The sequence below is a fragment of the Hemitrygon akajei genome, chromosome 7 (assembly GCF_048418815.1).
Source record: "Hemitrygon akajei chromosome 7, sHemAka1.3, whole genome shotgun sequence".
Taxonomy (NCBI): Eukaryota; Metazoa; Chordata; class Chondrichthyes; order Myliobatiformes; family Dasyatidae; genus Hemitrygon; species Hemitrygon akajei.
This window is the reverse complement of record NC_133130.1, coordinates 182,163,328-182,183,225: the sequence shown is the minus strand read 5'-3', so window position 1 is coordinate 182,183,225 and position 19,898 is coordinate 182,163,328. Positions and strand designations below refer to the sequence as shown.

The 19,898-nt window shown below is 42.1% G+C and overlaps 1 protein-coding gene and 1 long non-coding RNA gene across 2 annotated transcripts in view; one reads left to right on the top strand and one right to left on the bottom strand.

Moving 5' to 3' along the window:
* The window catches only part of urm1 (ubiquitin related modifier 1), a 58,783-nt gene extending 51,422 nt beyond the window's left edge, over window positions 1-7,361 (top strand). Inside the window, exons 4-5 of the mRNA XM_073052810.1 lie at window positions 5,804-5,852; window positions 6,854-7,361. Of these exons, the coding sequence (XP_072908911.1) occupies window positions 5,804-5,852; window positions 6,854-6,922 (118 nt within the window). The 3' untranslated portion in view covers window positions 6,923-7,361. The remainder of the gene's footprint in view (window positions 1-5,803; window positions 5,853-6,853) is intronic.
* LOC140731258 (uncharacterized) lies at window positions 439-9,199 on the bottom strand. Its single transcript, XR_012099758.1, has 2 exons — window positions 8,902-9,199; window positions 439-1,213 (listed from the first exon to the last, which is right to left on the bottom strand). It is a non-coding gene; the product is annotated as an uncharacterized lncRNA (long non-coding RNA).
* Between the last annotated feature and the right edge of the window lie 10,699 nt (window positions 9,200-19,898).

Below are 19,898 nucleotides of genomic sequence, written 5' to 3'. Positions count from 1 at the left end.
TTTCATCATTAACTGATGTACTAATGCCTTCCTTTTTGTTGACGGGCTTTAAATGAATAGCTTTGATAGCACTTCCAAGTGTCACTTTAACATGCCTCTCCTCTGTTTGCGCACACTGCCAGGCAACTGCTCCCAGCTCACTCATCTGAGATTTAGTGGTTACAGCCGTGCCCAGCAATGAATTAAAGTGAGAGGTGGGTCCGCGGGTATCCTGCCATTCACGACTTGCCCATTAAGTGCTTCTCCGGGTCAGATGCTATTTCTATTTGCTCTTCCACATCACCAGGTTTCTGAGGGGGACTTGGAAGGGTAGAAAGGTTGAAACAAGAATTCTATGGTACAGGGTTGTGATAAGTGAAGATTCTGTATATGAAGGGTGCTGAGAGAGGGAGGGTGTAGACCAAAGGACAGGGATGTAATTCTTAGTTTTCAGACTACTTCGAAGTTCAAAGTAAATTTATTATCAAAGTACATATATGTCACCATATACTGTCCTGAGATTCATTTTCTTGCAGGTATTCACAGTAAGTAGAAAGAAACACAATAGAGTTACTGTAATGAAAAATCACATACTATAGAGATGGACAAACAACTGATGTGCAAAAGAAAACAAACTGCAAATACGAAAAGAAACAAAAATAATAAATAAAGAAACAATAAATACACAAGTTGTAGTGTCCTTAAAAGTGAGTCAGTAACTAGTGGAATCAGTTCAGTGCTGGGGTGATTGAAGTTATCTTCTTTGGTTCAAAGCCTGATGTTTGAGGGATAATACTTGTCCCCGAACCTTGTTCAGAGGCTCCTATACCTCCTTCCTGATGGCAGAACCGAGAGGAGAGCATGGCCTGAGTGGGTGGGGGTGCTTGATGATGGATGCTGCTTTCCTGCAACAGCGCCCTTTGTAAATCTGCGAAGTGGTGGGGAGACCTTACCTCTACTTGTTGTAGGATTTTCCATACATCAGGCCATGATGCAACTAGTCAGTGTACTCTCCACCGTGCATCTATAGAGGTTTGTCAAAGTTTTAGATGACATGCTGAATCTGCACAAACTTCTAATAAAAAGTAGAGATGCTTTCTTTGTAATGGCTATTACATGTTGGACTCGGGACAGGTTCTCTGAACTGATTACGCCGAGGAGTTTAAAGTTGATCACTCTCTCCACATCTGATTCCGTGATGATGACTGGCTCATGGACCTGCAGTTTTCTCCACCTGTAGTCAATAAGAATATAAATGTACAAATTAGGAGCAGGAGTGGGATCACTCAGTCCGTTGAATCTAGTTCATCATTCAACAAAATCATGCACAGTCTGATGGTAACCTCAACTCCTTGTTACTAGCAATCTCTGGTAATTTTTCACCTTTATCATGTATCTGTCCTTTTCTGCTTTAAAATATTCAGAGTCTGGTTTTACTACCCTTTGAGTTACAATGACAGCATGGTGCTTTGCACGATGCTTTGCAGTACCAGCAACCCGGGTTCAATTCCCGCCACTGCCTGTAAGTCCCCATGACTGAGCGTTCCGCTGGATGATGGCAGCACCCAGTCCAGCACGAGATCAAACCAGCCAGTTTCCCTCTCCTGTTCTGTGTTATAGGCAGCTACAAACCTGCTGTTGGTTTGGTGGTCAGGGAATGGACAATGAGCCAAATACCCACCAATTGTGATCACTGAGCCAAACTTCCTATAATGGGAATGAATGTGTGGAGAACCAAGGGCCCAAGTTAACTGTGCCCCTGGGAGAGGTAGATGAATTTTAGTAATGTTAGAGAGATGAGGACTGAAGTGGGTCACTTTTGTGATTAAGGGAGGTGAGCCAACATTGTTTAATTTGACAAACTGATTCAGTCTGATCCAGGCACTTAAGGAAAATAGAATCACAACTTTACAACAATATGGCAGTCCATAAATTGTCAAAACCACTTAACAAGTTCCACAACTGTCAGCTTCTTTTCCTACAGCTCACAAGAGAGTAGTTTGACTGGAAAACCAGCAAGTGGTCATTTGGCAGCGAAGTAGATGCAGATCAGAATGTCAAAGTTAAATATAATTAAGTCAAGTGTACAGACTGTTAATGGTGAACTTCATTCATGCTGAGCTTAAAGAAGATGTAAGCATCCAGTTGATACTTGAACTTGTTGTACCAAAGAGCATTTTTATATAGGGCACTGGGAGAAATTACCAGGTGGCATTTGACATAATATCATTCCCATCATCTAGTTGGATGGAAACCAGTGCTCCTGCCTCAACCCCAGTGAAGTAATATTTATAACACTTCAAAAATTTCCTTCCCAAATGTCCTGCATGCTATCAAAAACTTTTGTCAAGCAATAATCCAAGACCAAAGTATCTTGGCTAATGTTCCTCCCTCAACAAATTCATATGTCTTTTATCACATTGTTTGTGGTTGCTGTCTTTATCCAGTTTATAATAATGATTGGCTTCAATATCTGTGAAAACAGCCCGGCCATTTATAAATGGAAGTTTCTTTTTGCCTTTACTTAAAACTCTTAGTGTTCTTCCAACATGTCACCCCAATCATTTCTGGTAATTGTCTATTGCAAAATACAAGTTTTGTTCAGGTCAAACGGGGATTTTTTGAACAGTTTGATCGGCACTTGGCTGTTAAAAATCATGTATGGCTACTAAGTTATTGTGCGAAGCTGTAACCTGGCAAGGGGGAAGGGGTGGTATTGGAGGCAGTTGAAAGCTGAAAGAGGTCTGAGAATATTAATAAATTAAGGTGAAGGGGCAAGAAATCAGTGAATATTGTAGAGTTATTTTTTAGTGCTGAATTAATTAAAGCCATTGAATGTTGTCTCTGTGTGGAATGTTCAACCCATAAAACTGACTTTTACTAGACAGCCCACAGAATATGCAATGAAACACATTGCATCACACATCTGGTGCTTTTATACTTCAATAAAATTACATGTCTGTGAATATTCCTCACCTTGCACTTTATAGACATAGAACATTAATGGACAGATAGACATATTTTTCCCATCAACATTGTGCCACACACCATGCTAGTCAGAACATTAGGTCTTGCTGTTTTCCCCTTCCCAAGAGCTGTGTAATCACTAGGGAGAGGTAAACTTAAATGAGGATAAATTCTCAAGAATGAGAAGAAAAAAATATTCTTGGACAATTTCTGTGGCCTCCCTCCCTCCCTCCCTCCCAGCCATGTGTTATTGATAAAATAAACCTGCATCACTGTGGATGCTGCTGATTTTGTTGTTATGAATTAACAAAGGTAATAGGATCCATCATAAAACAGTGTGCTAACTGTCTAAAAGATTTTAATACTTTGTCCAAAAATTGCAATTGTGACTTTAAGTTGACTGTCTAGCCAACTCAAATGGCAGGCCCATACAACCCGAAACTTGGAAGGATGTAGAATCAGAATCAGGTTTAATATCACTGGCAGATGTTGTGAAATTAGTTAACTTTACGACAGCAGTACAATACAATGCATAATAATAGAAGAAAAAATGTGAATTATGGTAAGAGTATATATAATTAAATTAAATAAGTAGTGCAAAAATAGAAGTAGTGAGGTAGTGTTCATAGGTTCAAAGTCCATTTAGAAATCAATTGGCAGAAAGAAAGAAGCTGTTCCTGAATCATTAAGTGTGTGTTTTCAGGCTTCTGTACTTCCTTCCTGATGGTAACAATGAAAAGAAGGCATGTCCTGAGTGATGGGTCCTTCATAGATATGGGGCACGGCATTTATGCTGCTACTTTCAGTAAAGCAACTGACCCTTTGGCAGCTCTGGCCCATGACTACAGTGAGCTTCTCCATTTTACTGGTATCTCTGAGCAAAAGGAAGAACCAATGCCCTTACAGGCAAAGTGGTTAAATTGCTGGACTGGTAATCCAGGGGCCTCAACTAATGAGTTCAAATCTACCGTGACAGCTGGCAAATTTAAATTCCGTTAATTAATTAATATGGAATAAAAGGCTTGTATCAGTGATGGTGACCATTAAACTCCTAGATTTGTCATTTAAACCCATCTGGTTCTTGTGATGTCATCATGTTTGTTGAGCAGCAAATCATGTTGGAAAAAAAAATCACACAGACTGCATACCCAGAAGCAAAAACACAACTTTAATTAACTTTTTAAGCATTATACACTGTTAGAATGAGACACGCATCCGATATGATTAAAACAGCAGCTGAAATACAATGAACATTTCTTTAGAAAATATTTAACATTTTGAAATACTTTTAAGGATCACAGGCCTTGTAATTTGCAGGCACAAGAGATTCTGCAGATGCTGGAAATCCAGTTTAAGCCACACAGAGTGCTGGGGCATTTATCAGTAGGTCAGCACGGAGAGGAATAAAGTCAACATTTCAGGCTGAGACCCTTCGTCAGGATGATGAAAGGTCTTGATGAAGGGTCTCGGCCTGAAACGTCGACTCTATTCCTTTCCATAGTTCCTCCAGCACTTTGTGTGTGGTATGCATAATTTACAGGAACAGTCTTCTAAGCAATAACAGCATGGTACACGATTTAAAAACTTAAACCTCAAGAATTAAATCGAAAGATTTTCAGTGTATTCTGGAATGGGTCAGGGAGGCTTGGAGTCATGGAAAGGGAATGGAGTTCTGGGAACAATGAAAGACGGTTTTGGTTTTCCTTGTAATTGGAGGAATCTCTGGTTCTCCAACACCAGGTGCATGCCTGAAGCAAGTGCAATGTGCAAGTTTTTGAACTGACTAGTGTAGCATCAATAGTCTCCCAGTGGTGTCTGGCGTTAGAGGCTAAGCTATGTTGTCCAAGCAGACACACTCTTTGCAATGCTGAATGCTTGAAGGATCCAAAACTGCAATGCTACAGTATTTGAGATGTAAAATCATTTGTTAAGCTGAGGTCCTGACTACAAGAAGGGGCACTGGGGGTGATTGAACAGTGCAAGAGGTTCCCTTCAATACAAGATGCTGGAAATCCAGAGCAACACACAAAATGCTGGAGGAACTCAGCAGGTCAGGCAGCGTCTATGGAGGGGAATAAGCATTATTCTGTCTCTTCACTATTTCAGCCAACATAATCTAAATTTATCATTTTGCCATAATCACGCTATGACTTGTAGGCGTTTGCTGGGTTGGAATTGATGGCCAGATTCGCCACTGAACCACACTTGTGAAAGTATTTAACTGGCTGCAAAGTGCTTTGGAGTGAGTGCCCTGAGCAGTGGTACAGAAATGGCTGGCGACTGTGTAGCAGAGGCAGTGATTCTGGTCTTGATCAGCTGCGCATTAATGTCTCAGCATATGACCTGCAGAAGCATCCGAAATTAATAGGTGATTTTCCCAAAGAGTATCTGCAACACCGTATTGCGGAGAGATTTTGCCTCCTGCACAGTTATTTTTTTAAAGTCCCGATTTGCTGTGTTGCTGAGTGCGAGAAGCAAGCGGTGTTGGCAAATGTTGAAATACGCCCACTTGAAGCTGGAATCTCCTGCACCCCCCCCCCCCCCCTCGAGTTTCTGTGGGCCTGTACTCCACTATCTAATCGACTCATTTAGATACCTGAAGTTAGAAAAGGCTAGAATTAATTGAACAATGATCAACCCACCATAACCATTTTTAAACTCCAAACCAATAAAGCGATACAACATAGCGTAGATGCACGGTCAGATGTTAAATATTCGACAATTTCCCATCTAATTCCCATTGAACACCCACCTATACAGTCTTTTTTTTGACGCTGAATCGGAACATAAACCTGAGATCTGCGATTTGGAGAGTTGTCTGGTGACTGATCTCCATTCTGTCCCTTTCTTCTTCCAGGAGGCCCGGTATCCTCGTCCTGATTAACGACTCCGACTGGGAATTAATGGTGGGTATCATCCGGTTTGATTTCGCTTTACAGCCCACTTCCGTCCGCCTCGAATCGGGAGCAAGTAATTCTTGGAGCTAGAACCGTCACAGTTCACATGGTGTTTAGTTAGGCGGGTGGAAGGTTCCCGTAACACGCAAAATGCTGGAGGAACTTAGCATCTATGGAAAGGAAGGTTCCCGTTACTGACAGGGCGCCGTCTGTCCATTGTGTGATACAATCATCACATTGCACAAACAAATCAGACTGCTTTATATGGGAAATTATATCAGCAAGTCTTAAGTGTATTGCTTTTGTATCGGTTTTGCGTTCAAATTTGTGATTACAGCAACTGCCATTGCGTGTGCCACGCTTTTTTACACTGAAAATATTTACACCGGTTTCGAAGGGTGAACCGGAGTACTTAGAAGACTATATAAATGACTTGCATCATTTTTGCTTTTAAAAAAATGCAATAAGCATCCCTCCATTTTATTCTCCCAAATAGAAAATGGCTGCTGTCGGTGTCGGACTGTTCGTTAGGGCCGAATAACGTTGTGGCCGATTTATTTTGGAAGCACGGTGGAGAGTGTTGGAATGCTTTCTTTTTTTGTTTTGTTATATTGTTCTCTTATCAATTTCGGGACCATTTCAGCCTTTTTTTTTAGCAGGAGGAGCCAACTTTAGAAACTGGTCCACTTTAAACTGGGAGTTAAATCCACTTCAACCAAAATGTATTTTGACGGTAGTTGAGAGATTGGGCAAGAGGAAGGTCGTTTATAAGAAACGGTCCCACTCCGGATGAGGCAAAGATATAATAAACGATAAATCGCATTACAGCTGAGCATTCGGCCAAGGAAAAAGGCACAACTGCATAGATAATAGAACACGCTAACGAATACTTCATTTTGCTTTCTAAATCTGTTGTAAGTTGTTGAACGAATTAAACAACTGGACTTGTTATGTGCTCAGTAACTAAGAGTGACAGGGATTTTCCCTTCTATCGTTTTGTGTTTTGGTAGGGCCAATTGGATTATACACTGGAAGACCGAGATAACGTTGTGTTTATATCAACTTTACACGGTGGCTAAGAGAACATTATCTTAAAACGGCAAGAGATTCTTTATGGCAAGATTTAATCGTGGTTTACTGTTTCGCAGTAAAGGGACGCTGATCTCATGGTTATGCAGATTTATTTTGTATAACTTATACATCATTTGACCTCTAGAACATTAGGATTCCGGCCAAAACCAAGAATATTAATTTTAAGCTGCAATATAATAAAATAGAAATAAAAAAATAAGCTTCTGTGATCCTTATAGTCCTTAATCCCTTCTTTACAAAATAATAATTCCATCAAATTATATGGCAATAAAGTTGCATGTTTTAGCATAATCCAGTTAACTTCCACAAGGATTAACAACGCTAGTGAAAATTCGACGAAATTATGACAATTTAAGGGTTATTTGTGTTGTTTTATATATTTGTTGTAAATTAATATTAAAAACGAATCTTGAAGGATGCTGTTTACCCTGTAGTCTCTTTCCAAGTTATTTTGTTCCCGTTTTCTCTCCACCCCCTCCACCTTATCCAATACGCACGCAGGTAGAAACCGTCCAAAATTCAGTCCACAGGGGTGAAACACGATTTACAACGCAATGATCACTAATTAAAGATACTGCTAACGGATACCGTTCCCTGCTCCTGCCTTTTATTTGCCTTCGGGCCCAAAGCCGCAGTTCACTGGAACTACACACTTTACAACTTAAATTCTTTCAAATATGTAGTGGGAAATTGCGCAATACCATCTAGCTCTAATAGAAAATTAACTGACAAATTCTGGAGTTAAATGTTGTCAGTTGAAAACGGGTTTTGCGAACGATTCGAGGCACAATACTTTTAACGAATATCCGCTTTGCAATACTAAATGTAACTCCCTCACTAATGTATTATCTTGAAAGCAGTACCCCATTGGAAAAAAGTTGGGGTGGGATGGGGGTTGAACAGATGCTATTAAGTTTCGTAGCAACGTCAGAATATTTTATTAATATAAGTGAATATATACAGGTCACATTATAGTCGTATCTATCTTAAATGCAAAATAAACGAAGCCTGATCATTTGCTGCATGTCTTGAATTACATACAAGAAAGGAAACAATTTATCGAACACAAAAATTTACCTAAACGAACATAACCTCCTAGTCATTGGAATAATTTCTCGCTATTGTGTTTGCACACTAAGACATGATTTATAAACGCGATTTTATATAGACACTCTTGTTTTAAAACTATTTTTTCACATAACAAACCACTTCCTTGTAAAACAAATGATGTAAACATGTAATCAGATTTTTTTAAACTCTAGTATAGTGAGAGTTCGGTTTACCAGCTGTATTCACTCTTTGTGTTTTGGGTACGAAACTTGCTTTCAAAAATCGGAAAATCCATTTTTTCCTCTTTGGCCTCTGCTGAAGATTCTCCATCCCGCAGTTCCGCTTAGTTAACCTCGTTTTATCCCTCCGGTTCTGAATATAAACTGAAGTAGTTTCTTTAAAAAATATGTATGTATATACTAATTACAGCGGCCGGAGGCAGAATATGAAAATCCAGCTACAGATGTCCATCCACAATTCTCGGGGTCCGACTCTTAAAAGCACAAGAATTGCGTTTGGACAATCAATAGCGAGAATTTCTTTTTTTTCCGGAGGCAGCATTTTGTCTTCGATGAAAACACACACACACACACACACGTACATTTTAAGCAGATTTGCTGACAAACGCACTCTCCGCCAATTTGCATCTCTTCTGGTTGTGATCCAGTAATGCTGGAAACACGAGAATCAAATCGAACAACGTTTTCCAGAGAAACTGCGGGGAATTTATAGACATATCGGCTCGGCTAGATGGACACTTGCCGGGTTTTCTCATTGTAATAAGGGCCGCATTATTTTGGCCACCATTTTCGCGTTAACACAGAATGATGTCGTTCAAGCAAGCACAAGCATTTAAAAAAATACATAATCTTCCTTCTAAAGATAGAGAAAAAAGAAATTAGAATCTCACTTTTACCTTTGAAATCTAACACGCCATGGTTGCAGCAAATCGTGTAGATACGCGCCTCATACACATATAAAAAGACCTGTAAAGGATTATGAGGGAGGCGGGGGAAGGTTCTCCCTTATTCCCTCTTGTTTAAAGCATCGGTATTCCCGCTGTTGTGACTCACCCCTCCAACTAAGGTGACATTTCAGACTCGTGGTACTTAAACTCCGTTGGAGGATGTGCATTTCGCACCGCGTTTGCTTGCTCAGTTAGTGTGAAACGGGGCTGCTTCTGAGCGCAGTCTTCCTCCTCAACCACGACCCCCCCCCCCCCCACCGCCGCCGAACAATAAATGTACAGTGACCAAAGGGGAGAAAGAGCGAAAAAAGACGATTGTCTTCAATTGGCACTGCATTTGAATAACGCCACGGGGTGATAAATGGCCATTGTGACCGAAGTAATGAATCTGTGCAGTCTCTATAGCAGAGAACGGCAGCTGGGAAATATCCAGGCTCTTCTTAAAGCAAACGCCATTGGGGGAAAAAAAAACCCCTTTATATAAGGTTCGAAGCTTTATTTAATATATGTAGTACGTAAACAAAATGCACAGCTATATCACGCGCAAATTATTTGTTTCTAAGTTAATAGCAGGTGTCTTCTCTCTGTTATATATCAAGTAGGCAGTTTGGCTTTTACCGAGGACCACGTGCATATCTATTTATAAATATCCCAATATTATATGTAGTGCACTTTCACAACGCATTCTGTTCGGGCCCAGTGCATTTGCGGCTGTGCGGGGATGCGGTACACACAGCTAACAGCTGGACATCCGCGACATTCTCACTACTTTTCGGCTGTATTCGTTGTTCACCTCGTCGCTCGGAGGCAAATACTTAACTGTTTTGTTTTGTAACTTTTATTTAGCCGCCAGGCGTCAGACTTCAGCCTGAAGACTCATTTCTTGATATGTTCCCTGACATTCACTGTAAACATGTATGTTATTTATCAGTGTTGATTTCAGGGCACTCCACAGGCCATAGTTGTCTGTTATTCAAGTTGTTTTTGTTCTTCTTAAAACAACTTCAAACAACTTTATTTTGGCGTACAACTCCAGGCCAACTCAGTCATCTTTTCTTTAATATGTGATTGGCCCCGGGTTATACGTTTAGCAGTGTAATATACAAATGATTCGTTTAAGTTATGAGTTCATATAAATGTTAACTATTTCATATTAAAACAAGAAACGTACAATTGTCCGTTTCCATTCCCTTTCTCCACTTTGCCTGTGTGTGTGCGTGTGTTTAGATATATTTTGGAAAGGAAGATTTCTTGGCTCAATCGCACAAGTTGCCCAGCAACAGCAAATCAAAAGGGACAAATGTAACCAATCAGAAGATAAAGAATAAGATTTTCTTGACGTCTGACCCTTTTAAGTGAGAGGAACAAAAATCCCTGCAGTTATAAAGTGCCCCGCTGCGCGCTCTGTTCCTGGGCCCTCAGTCTAACTTTAAATGGAACCGATAGTGGAATTTACAGGTGCAAATCCCCGTTCCCTCAACGCAAAACAAAGTGAGAATCTGGCACAGGGTCTACTTCGCTCCTCCGTCCATAACATTTGCGTTGGCTTTCTGATACAATTAAACACTCAGACCCACTTTCTTCGTAACACCACAGAAATCTCCCCTTCAAGCAATGTAATGTCTTAAAAAGAGAAACTCGTCAGTATTTCGTTCTGACTAGGGGCGACGTAGTTTGAATTGTTGATTTTGTCTTTTTTTTGGAGTCAGAATATGCAGAGAGTTTGTCACAACACCAATTACTAATTTATAATAAATTACAATGTATGTGTGGTAAATGGTTGCGGCCGCTTCAACATAAAATGGATCTTTTCAGATGTATTCTGCAGAGGGGTGTCCTGACCAGAAATCTGTGGTCACTTCTGTACCCCTGTTAATCCAAGACCATTGTGGACCCCACAGATTTCCAAATTTGACCTGCTGGTTCGAAGTCAATTCTTCGTACAAACCCTTCCCGAAAATAATTTCTCCTTCCCGACGAACGGAACATTAAATATTGTGATTTACCCGTTAAACCAGACAACGTCTGAAGAGAACAACTTTTGGGCAACCAGCAAACAGCTCGGGTGGCGCTTGTGGGAAAAAGAACCGGAATTAATATTCAGGTCGAAGACTCTTAGTCAATACGAAATCCGTTTTTGTTTCAGATTTCCAGCATCTGCCGTTATTATTTTCGAATTTTGGATGAAGTTTTCATAAGTCCGCCAGTTGTAGTTTGTTCCACGTTTGTCCAATTCTTTCGTTAATCACAGTTTGGGGGAATTCCTTGTATTATAATTGAGATCCTTTCAAAACACGCCGAGTCTAAGTTAATTTAACAATTCCCCGCGCAGACGGCTGGGCAGCTGCTTACGTACCTGAATTGCTGTCCTTTGTCCGGCTTGTCACTTTGATTCGTTTTACGGGCCGACGCTTATTAACGCCAGCGCAAAACAAAATTTACCCCGCCGTATAGTGCGGTGTGCTGGGGTGTTGGATAAAGGCGACTGTAAAACAGATTTTTTAAAAAAACAACAAAACGATTTAAACTAAACAGGGTAAAAACCAAGGTCTCTTGACACGGCCTATAGGCAATTTTTGGTCAATTTCCCCAGCGGGTATCTCCTTTGAAGTGATTATGTAAGCTTTTCAAAAGATTTCAGTAGTTCAACGAATATAAATTTCAATGACTATCTAATTTAATCTATCTATTGTCGATAGACCCAGAGAGATGGGGTTTAAAATGATGAAGAGGCGGAGCATTTGAGTTATAAATAATTCAGCTGAAATCTCTCTCCTGTACCTCCCCCCCCCCCCCCCCCACCACCAAGCTTTTGGTTTTCTGACGTAACAGTTCTCTGCGTGATTAGATGTCAAAATCTGTTTTGAGATCTTCGTGTGAAACTGCCCGGGACATTTTAATGGCAGCAAAGGTTCTGCGCACGTGTCGATCTTTGCTCTTAGGTACGATATTCCGGAGCCCTTAGTAAGTTCAGTGTGAGGTTAGTTAAGGGGACTGAATTAACGGGGTTGTGAGCTGAGATATGCTGTCGCCTCGAGGTGTAGACGAACCAAGCTAAGAGGCGGGAGAAGGACAATTGTCCTCATGGGGCAAACGTCCAATCTGCCTGGTGGACGCTGTGATCTCTGCATATTTTCTCTGACAGTTCCTCACTTATGATGCTCCAGTCCGCAAGTGAGAGGGCCGCTGATCCGGAGTCATGCATTGGCGACGTCTCCCTCTCGTGGGCAAATCTTGCACAACCATTTTTAGCTTTACCGTGCAGGGTCAGGGTTTCCACAACTGGTTTATAAAGCAGCCTCCTTTCTGACTGCGTTACCCACAGCATCACAGTTGGTAGGCATGATATGCCGCTCCATTGCGGAGTCTCTCGGAGGTATACCTGCCCTGAAGAAATTTAAATCTCCTCTTCGACGGGAGTTCAGTGAGGCCCACTCTCACTGCCCCCCTCCTCTGCTGCTCTCCGACTCTCCGCGACTAGCTTATACTCCTTCCCCTCCCCTTGATATCCTGATTTATTTCCCCCTTCCTTTCCAGTTCCGATGAAGGGCCTCGGCCCGAAATGTCGACTCTTTATTCCTCTCCATAGATGCTGCCTGGCCTGTGTGTGTTATTGATAGACATAACGGTCATTAGAGTAGAATAAAGGCACTAAGAATTGCGGGGCGGCATGGATGTGTCGCGGTTCGCCCAGTCGCTAAACAATGCCAGCTCCGCAGGTGGATTTCGTACGTTCTCCCCGTGACGGTGTGGGTTTCCTTTGGGTGCTCCGTTTACCTCCCCCATTCTAAAGACGCACGGTTGGGGTTAGTGAGTTGTGGGTGTGCTAAGTTAGCGCCGGAAACGTAGCGATGCTCAGCTGATTTCATTTGACGCAAAACAATGTATTTCACTGTATGTTTCAATGCATTTCACTGTATGTTTCAATGTATTTCACTGTATGTTTCAATGTATTTCACTGTATGTTTCAATGCATTTCACTGTATGTTTCAATGTATTTCACTGTATGTTTCAATGCATTTCACTGTATGTTTCAATGTACATGTGACAAAAAAACTAATCTTAAAAAAGAAAACGAGAGACGGAGCTGTTTGCTTAAATGACACTGCATTGTATCTAGTTCTGGGTCAGTTTGGCATATCTGGAACAAGCACATTGGAACAATCGTCGTGGTTTCCATGCTATTGGAATCAGTTGGTTGATTTGTGAAGTGTCGTGTGCTTCTTGGAGCGCAACATCAAGTACACGTTAAACAAATACACGCACAGGCTTCTTCGCTCTGTGGAAACGGATCGAAGACCATCACCCTCGACATTGGAGCAAAAGTCGATGCTACACAGACAGCACCACGGTTCAATATTCTAAGTGCAATGTGCACATCTGGAACGACGATCCAATTGTTGTGTAGTTACCACAGCTGTATGAGAGCCTGAAGATGGTTATGGCATCTCCGACTTCAGCTTGAGAAGGGATTGATCGGCAGACCCAACTTTGTGCTTGGAGTCTCTTTGAGAAAATGGTCATTCCCCCACTGACTGCAGGGAACATTTCGCCCAAAGTGGAGAAGGAATATTGCGGATGGTCTTGAGAAATTTGAATCTACGTTGGAGCGCAGAAATTCAGTGTAAAGTCGAAAGGAGCTCACAAGCTACCTGCCCTGAGCGGGGCCCCTCTCCCACGTGAGAGTCTGTGGATTCCACATCAATAAGAACACAGTATATGACAATACATACTTCCCTTATAAATTTGAACTCAGTCCTGAGGAACAGCCCATGAAGAAACAGGACGATCAGTATTACTGAGCTCAACATATGGAACATTATTTCTGGTCAAAAGATCTTTAACATCAGCCCTACTGTTATCTGGTAAAGCAACGCAGGCAGTAAACACATCGGGAAGAACAGTACTAGTGCTATACAGCTGGTGCATCTTGAGTGGTTGCCCTGGAACAACAATCCACGGATACAGCTTGAATGGCGGGTGTATAGTCAGATCACGGGGGGGGGGGGGGGGGGGGGCAGCTGTCCTAGTGCAGGAGAGCCACGCAACATGTTCAGCCCCACTTTGCGATTGATAGATCCATCATATTCACGGTGTCTCCACACTTCTCCCGATTCATTCTGAGATGGTGTGCATAATATAGCAACAACTCAGAGTTAATGGGGAGATTTGCCAACAAAGTGAGCATCTTTACGAATTCCTGGCATTATTTAATTTGAACGGATCGGTTGTCATCCACTTTTCAAAGTCATTCATCTATTTACATATGAAATCAGCAGCGACACTTTGCAGAGAGAGGATCTCGGCAGGTCGGGCAGCATCTATGGAAAGGAATAAAGAGTCGATGCTTGGGACCGAGACTGCAGAATCTCGTGTTTGCACTTTGCAGATGTTACCATTAATATCCCCTTTGCTGATTTTCATCTACCATGCCACACTTTATTCATAAATGAAAAAATACAAAGGGGAGCAGTTTAACATAGGCAACATTATGGAGTTTATTCCTAAATGGTTTTGTGATACTCTCAGTAGTGTTGGCCGCGTGTTCGTTATGAAATGTCACTGTTTAATATCGCTTGGCAGCGCGCACCCATGTTTTTGCATCACTTGTTCTTAATTTTTGGTTTAGCTTGAGGATGTTTTGTTTTCATTTCTGTTAGCGGCCCACAAAGTTAGATATTTTCATTTCTTAACAAAAAGTTCACTCAGGATGTCACAGCTTTGAGTCTTCTTAACATGCAAACTGGTAATAACGGGAATCACGGACGATTTCAAGTTTTATCCTTATTTCTTCGACCAAATCTTCATTTTATATCATCGCAAAAGCCGTTTGCCTGCGATTTTCTCTACCGGCCTTTGTCACCAGTCCCCACCCCCGTCACTGGTCGGAGTCCACTTCAGTATTTCGAATGGCAGGTACAGTACTCTTAAAACAAATTCAGTCATAATGTACAGGGCTGATATTTTACTGCTGGCATGGAGTTTCACCCGTGATTTAAAAAAGGATCAGTTCTTCGCGTTGTTCTCCGGTAGTGTTTTCGCGTTTCAATGTTCAGCCCTACTTGTAAAACTCCGGCTCCCCGCGTCACACAGGGCGGTGCTCCGCGCAAGATTGCCCCGTCTTTAACGTGGTATCGCTTGCTGCAAGCGCGTCGCCGGCTCGTATTTACACATGCGCGCACACAGACAAGCATGCATCCAGACAAAAATATTTGTGTTGATGGCGAACCTTGTACAGAGGATACTTGAAAATCCGTACGCGCTCTCACAATTGCTCATTCAACTTTACACCCATCTTGACGCGCATCACACTCTCACTTCCAGTGTAGACGGACTCACAGACTACCGTAAGCATGCTCGTACACAAACATACATACGCGCGCTCTCGTTCGTTCACAGGCTCTCGCCAGCGCATACTCACTCACCAAGACTTCTCAACACTGACACGTATTTGTACAAGAGTAAATATTTGGTGTTACCATTGAGAACATTGATTCTATGGCACGACACTGTTATGAAACATTGAATCTTTCCCCATAGACTCTCCTGACTTGCTGAGTGTTTCCAGCATTCTGATTTTATCTCCGATCTTCAGCATCTGCAGATATTTGCTTTTCGCGTGGTCACGGCACTAAGTTTGTAACTTGCACCAATATGAAAGTAGCAATATGACTCTGAAGGTTGGTTCTGATTAACCACAACAGGACCTCTTGTTACATGTAGAAATTAATTAACATGAAATGGCTAGCACGAGAGGGCATAGTTTTAAGGTGTTTGAAAGTAGGTACAGAGGAGATGTCAAGGGTAAGATGTTTTACACAGAGAGTGGTGAGTGCGTGGAATGGGCTGCCGGCGGTGGTGGTGGAGGCGGATACGGTAGGGTTTTTTAAGAGACTCCTGTATAGGTGCATGGAGCTTAGAAAAACAGAGGGCTCTGGGTAAGCTTAGTTAATTTCTAAGGTAAGGACGTGTTTGGCACAGCTTTGTGGGCCGAAGCGCCTGTGTTGTGCTGTAGATTTTTCTATGTGTCAATGAAGTTTCAGCCCATGCTTTCGGTGCACTGAAATTCCTTGTTTATATGAAGCTCACAGAGAAAACAATACACGTGGGTAATAATAAATACAACAATACATACAACGATGAACACAGAATGGTGGGATAATGCAATACCATTTTAAATAAAGATTTGGGGTGGCTGGCAGCTTCCCATCAACCTCCCAGCAGTTAAGAGTCCAGATAATACTTGAAAAGTCCCCCAAGACAGGCTGATGTCTAAACTCAGCGTTCCGGCACTCCTGACTAAATCTGGAGATGAAATGGAAATTCAAAGTTCAAAGTCAGGTTATTATCAAAGTACTTACTGCCCATCACGCTGCTGGTAGCGATGAAGGTCCTTCGTCTCTTGCAGGCTTCATCGTGAAGAATCAGCTTCTTCCTGATTTTCACTAACCATGCAAGTCCCGGGTGGAGACTCGGGAATATTGTTGTACTCAGATGCAGAAGGATTCTTCATTGCTGTCTTCATAACAATTGAGTTTTACCAGCGAGGACCCTTGAACCTGGAGGACCGGTGGACCACTCTTAGTCTGGCCTCTACCCTTTGACCTGTTTGGCACGGGTGACCCTACCAAGAGCCGAAGCATAAAACCCTGACTCCAGCCAGCACAACTCTGCGTTGAGGCACGCAAGCCTCCAAACCCAACGACAAGGTTTTCGGAGGATTGAAGTATGTATATGTCACTATGTATCACCCCGAGGTTCATTTTCTTGCAGGCATTCACAGTAGAACAAGTAACAAAACCAATGAAAAACTACACACAAAGACTAACAATGTGCAAAAGAAGACAAACTGTGCAAACGCAAAACAAATAATACTGAGAACATGAGTTATAGAGTTCTTGTAAATGAGTCCATTGGTTGTGAAATCAGTTAGCGAAGTTATCCACCTTGGTTCATGAGCCCGATGGTTGAAGGGTTGAATTGTTGCTGAACCTGGTGTGAAAATGGCTTAAGGCAAGAAATGAAGTGGGATTTCAAGCATATTCAGGGTAGGGACAATGAACGAGATGATTTCAGGATCAGCATTGACATAACTACAAGTGGTAGTTTACACGAATAGTATTTGAGACAATGTGTTGCAGATACACCTCTGAAAGTAATAAATGTTGAGGAGGCAGGTAACTCAAAAGATACAAGTCAAAAAGAAGAAGGTTTGGATGTGCAAGGAAAAGCCAGAAGTGTGAAGTGTAAAAGACTTGTTGTTAAAATAGGTAAAGCTGAAGTTGAAGAGATGTAGGACTCCTCAAGTCTCAGCAATAGCGGACTCCCACCAACACCTTCAGAATGCGGATATCAATAGCCCGAATACAGAGGCTTGAGGGAAGTGGCAAAGGAACTAGACAGGAAGCAAGAGGGAAATAAATTTTGACCGCAAATTGTTGTGATCAGAATAACTGTCTAAAGGGGTTAAATGAGAAATAAATAGTATAAATGGAAACACTTGCGTTATTACAGGTGCTCAGGGAAAACATTTCAGGGATCGGGAGGAGCCTGGGGATTGATAATGTGAAGGGCGGAGAATCTGTTTCCAAGCCCCAGCTGGTAAAAGACTAGATTTAGCAAAGTCATTCTTAAAGCGGAGAGTGATCAGCGTGCGTGGAGCAAGCACTACAAAGGAGTATATAGGTAGCATGATGAAGCGTTGTGACTGAGTCATGTTGTACACTCCGGGCCACTGACGGTGAGCGAGTGATACCCGGTGGAAAGCCTGCGCGAAGGAGGCCCATGCGCCATCAAATTGACCGCATGAACACTCGCTGCATTCTCGCAATCGATCTGATACGGTTCACCCCTCCTTCACTATGGATGGGAACCGCAGAGGAAGTGGGGGAATCTGAGGGAAAAATGGTTACCGGCCGTCTTATCTTTCTGGTTAGCTAAGGTCGAAGCAGTGGATGGTGAATTTCCTCTTGATGTCAGGTAGGGTAAAATGGGGTAAATAAAGTGAAAAGAAACAGCACTAGTATGATTTCAGGAAACTTCAAAGTCAGTGTTAAGAATTTTCAATGGCGTAGTAGTGATTGGAGTTCTATTTTTTGCCGGCTGATTTAAAACCTTAGCAGTTAAAGGGAAGTAGCCACCCCGAAGCTTTGTTGCGAGAACTCAGGCTTCTGTACCTCCTGCCCGGTGAACGAATGGGTTCAGGGAGTCCAAAATATTACAACCAACCAGCTAAAACGAACCTTGCCTCCTCTGTGTATATACTGTCTGTGCTTGCAGCATAATTGGAGCACATTATTGAGTATTTACATAGCATCCCAGGGTCCTGCACGGTACCATTATCAAACTGAATTTGACATAAAGACAAGTGTCTCAAGTTTGACCAGACAACAGAGTTTGGAGAGTGTCACCTGGTTCAAGATCAGATTTTGTTTAATCACAGTCCTGTGGAGAGTTATGGAATATCAAGGTGTTACTGGATATAACTACTTGGTGTTGTTAGTGATGGAGTTCAGTAGAATGAGGGGGAGAAACATTGAAATGACTGGATACCTAAAGCCTGGATAGAGTGGGCATGGAGAGGGATGTTTCCACCAGTGGGAATTGGGCCTTCCCGGGCACAGTCTGAAAATAAAGGGATGTCCCTTCAAAACTGAACTGAAGATGAATTTCTTCAGCCAGAGTGTGGAGAATCAATGCTTTTTTTTTTGCCACAGAAGGTGAATTTAAGGAAGAGAGGGTTAGGTACTTGAAATGTAAAGGGGTTAGGATTACAAGGAGAAGGCAGGAGAAAGGAGGTGAAAACATCAGCCGTAATTTAATGGGCGAGCGGACTCAGTGGGCCGTATGGTCTCATCTGTGCCGAAATCTTGTCCGATTGTAATTGAGAAAGATGGAAAGGCAGATATATTTAGGTTGGGAACGTCGAAGCTTTGGATCTCAAGGAGCTGAAAATGTCACCATCGGTAGAGGAGAGAAAAAGAACTGGAGCTGCACAAGCTTGGAAGAGCAGACAGACTTTGCACAAGGTTTTCTGCAGCAGATAAATAGGGGTGAGACAGACTTACCGAGATAGAAGGAGGCGTTCTTGGTACCTCTACTTCCATTAAATTCAGACGTGGGGCATGGTGTATTGACAGCAAAACCATCCCCTACTCCTGTTGTGTGATTAAATTCAGACGTGGGGCATGGTGTATTGACAGCAAAACCATCCCCTACTCCTGTTGTGTGATTAATGTAGGAATGAAAATAGACAGCTGAGGCAAATATCAGAATCAGAGTCAGATTTATTATCACTGGCATACGTTGTGAAATTTGTGCTTTTTGTGGCAGCAGTTCAGGGTAAGACAAAAATATAGATATTAGGAGAGAGTTTAAAGGGTGGTTAAAATGTTTGATTTTAAAGATCCCATGAGAAGATGGTGGAAGGGAGGCAGAGGGTTATTATAGGATCACATGGCACAATGGGAGACCATTTGGTCTGTCGTAGCTTTGATGACTCTGAAAGATCCACCCTATAGGCTCTTTGCTTCTGCCCTTTCCCCAGATTCATGAAAATGCTTCCCTTTCAAGTATGCAACCGATTTCCTTTAGGAAGGTCCTATTGAATCTACATCCAGCGTCCTCTCAGAGTTGTGAATTCGTTGGCTGGTTGAAAACATGGACTCAATGTTATGCAGGCGAATTAACAACAGTTTGAAATATACTGAGTGTATGGTGGGCACTTTATTAAGTACACCTGTACACCTACTTATTAAAGCAAATATATAATCAGCCAATCATGTGACAGCAACTCAATGCATAAAAGCGTGTAGATATGGTAAAGAGGTTCAGTTGTTATTCAGACCGAACATCAGATTGGGGAAAAATGTGATCTAAGTGACTTTGACCATGGAATGATTGTTGGTGCCAGATGGGGTGGTTTGAGTATCTCAGAAGCTGCTCAC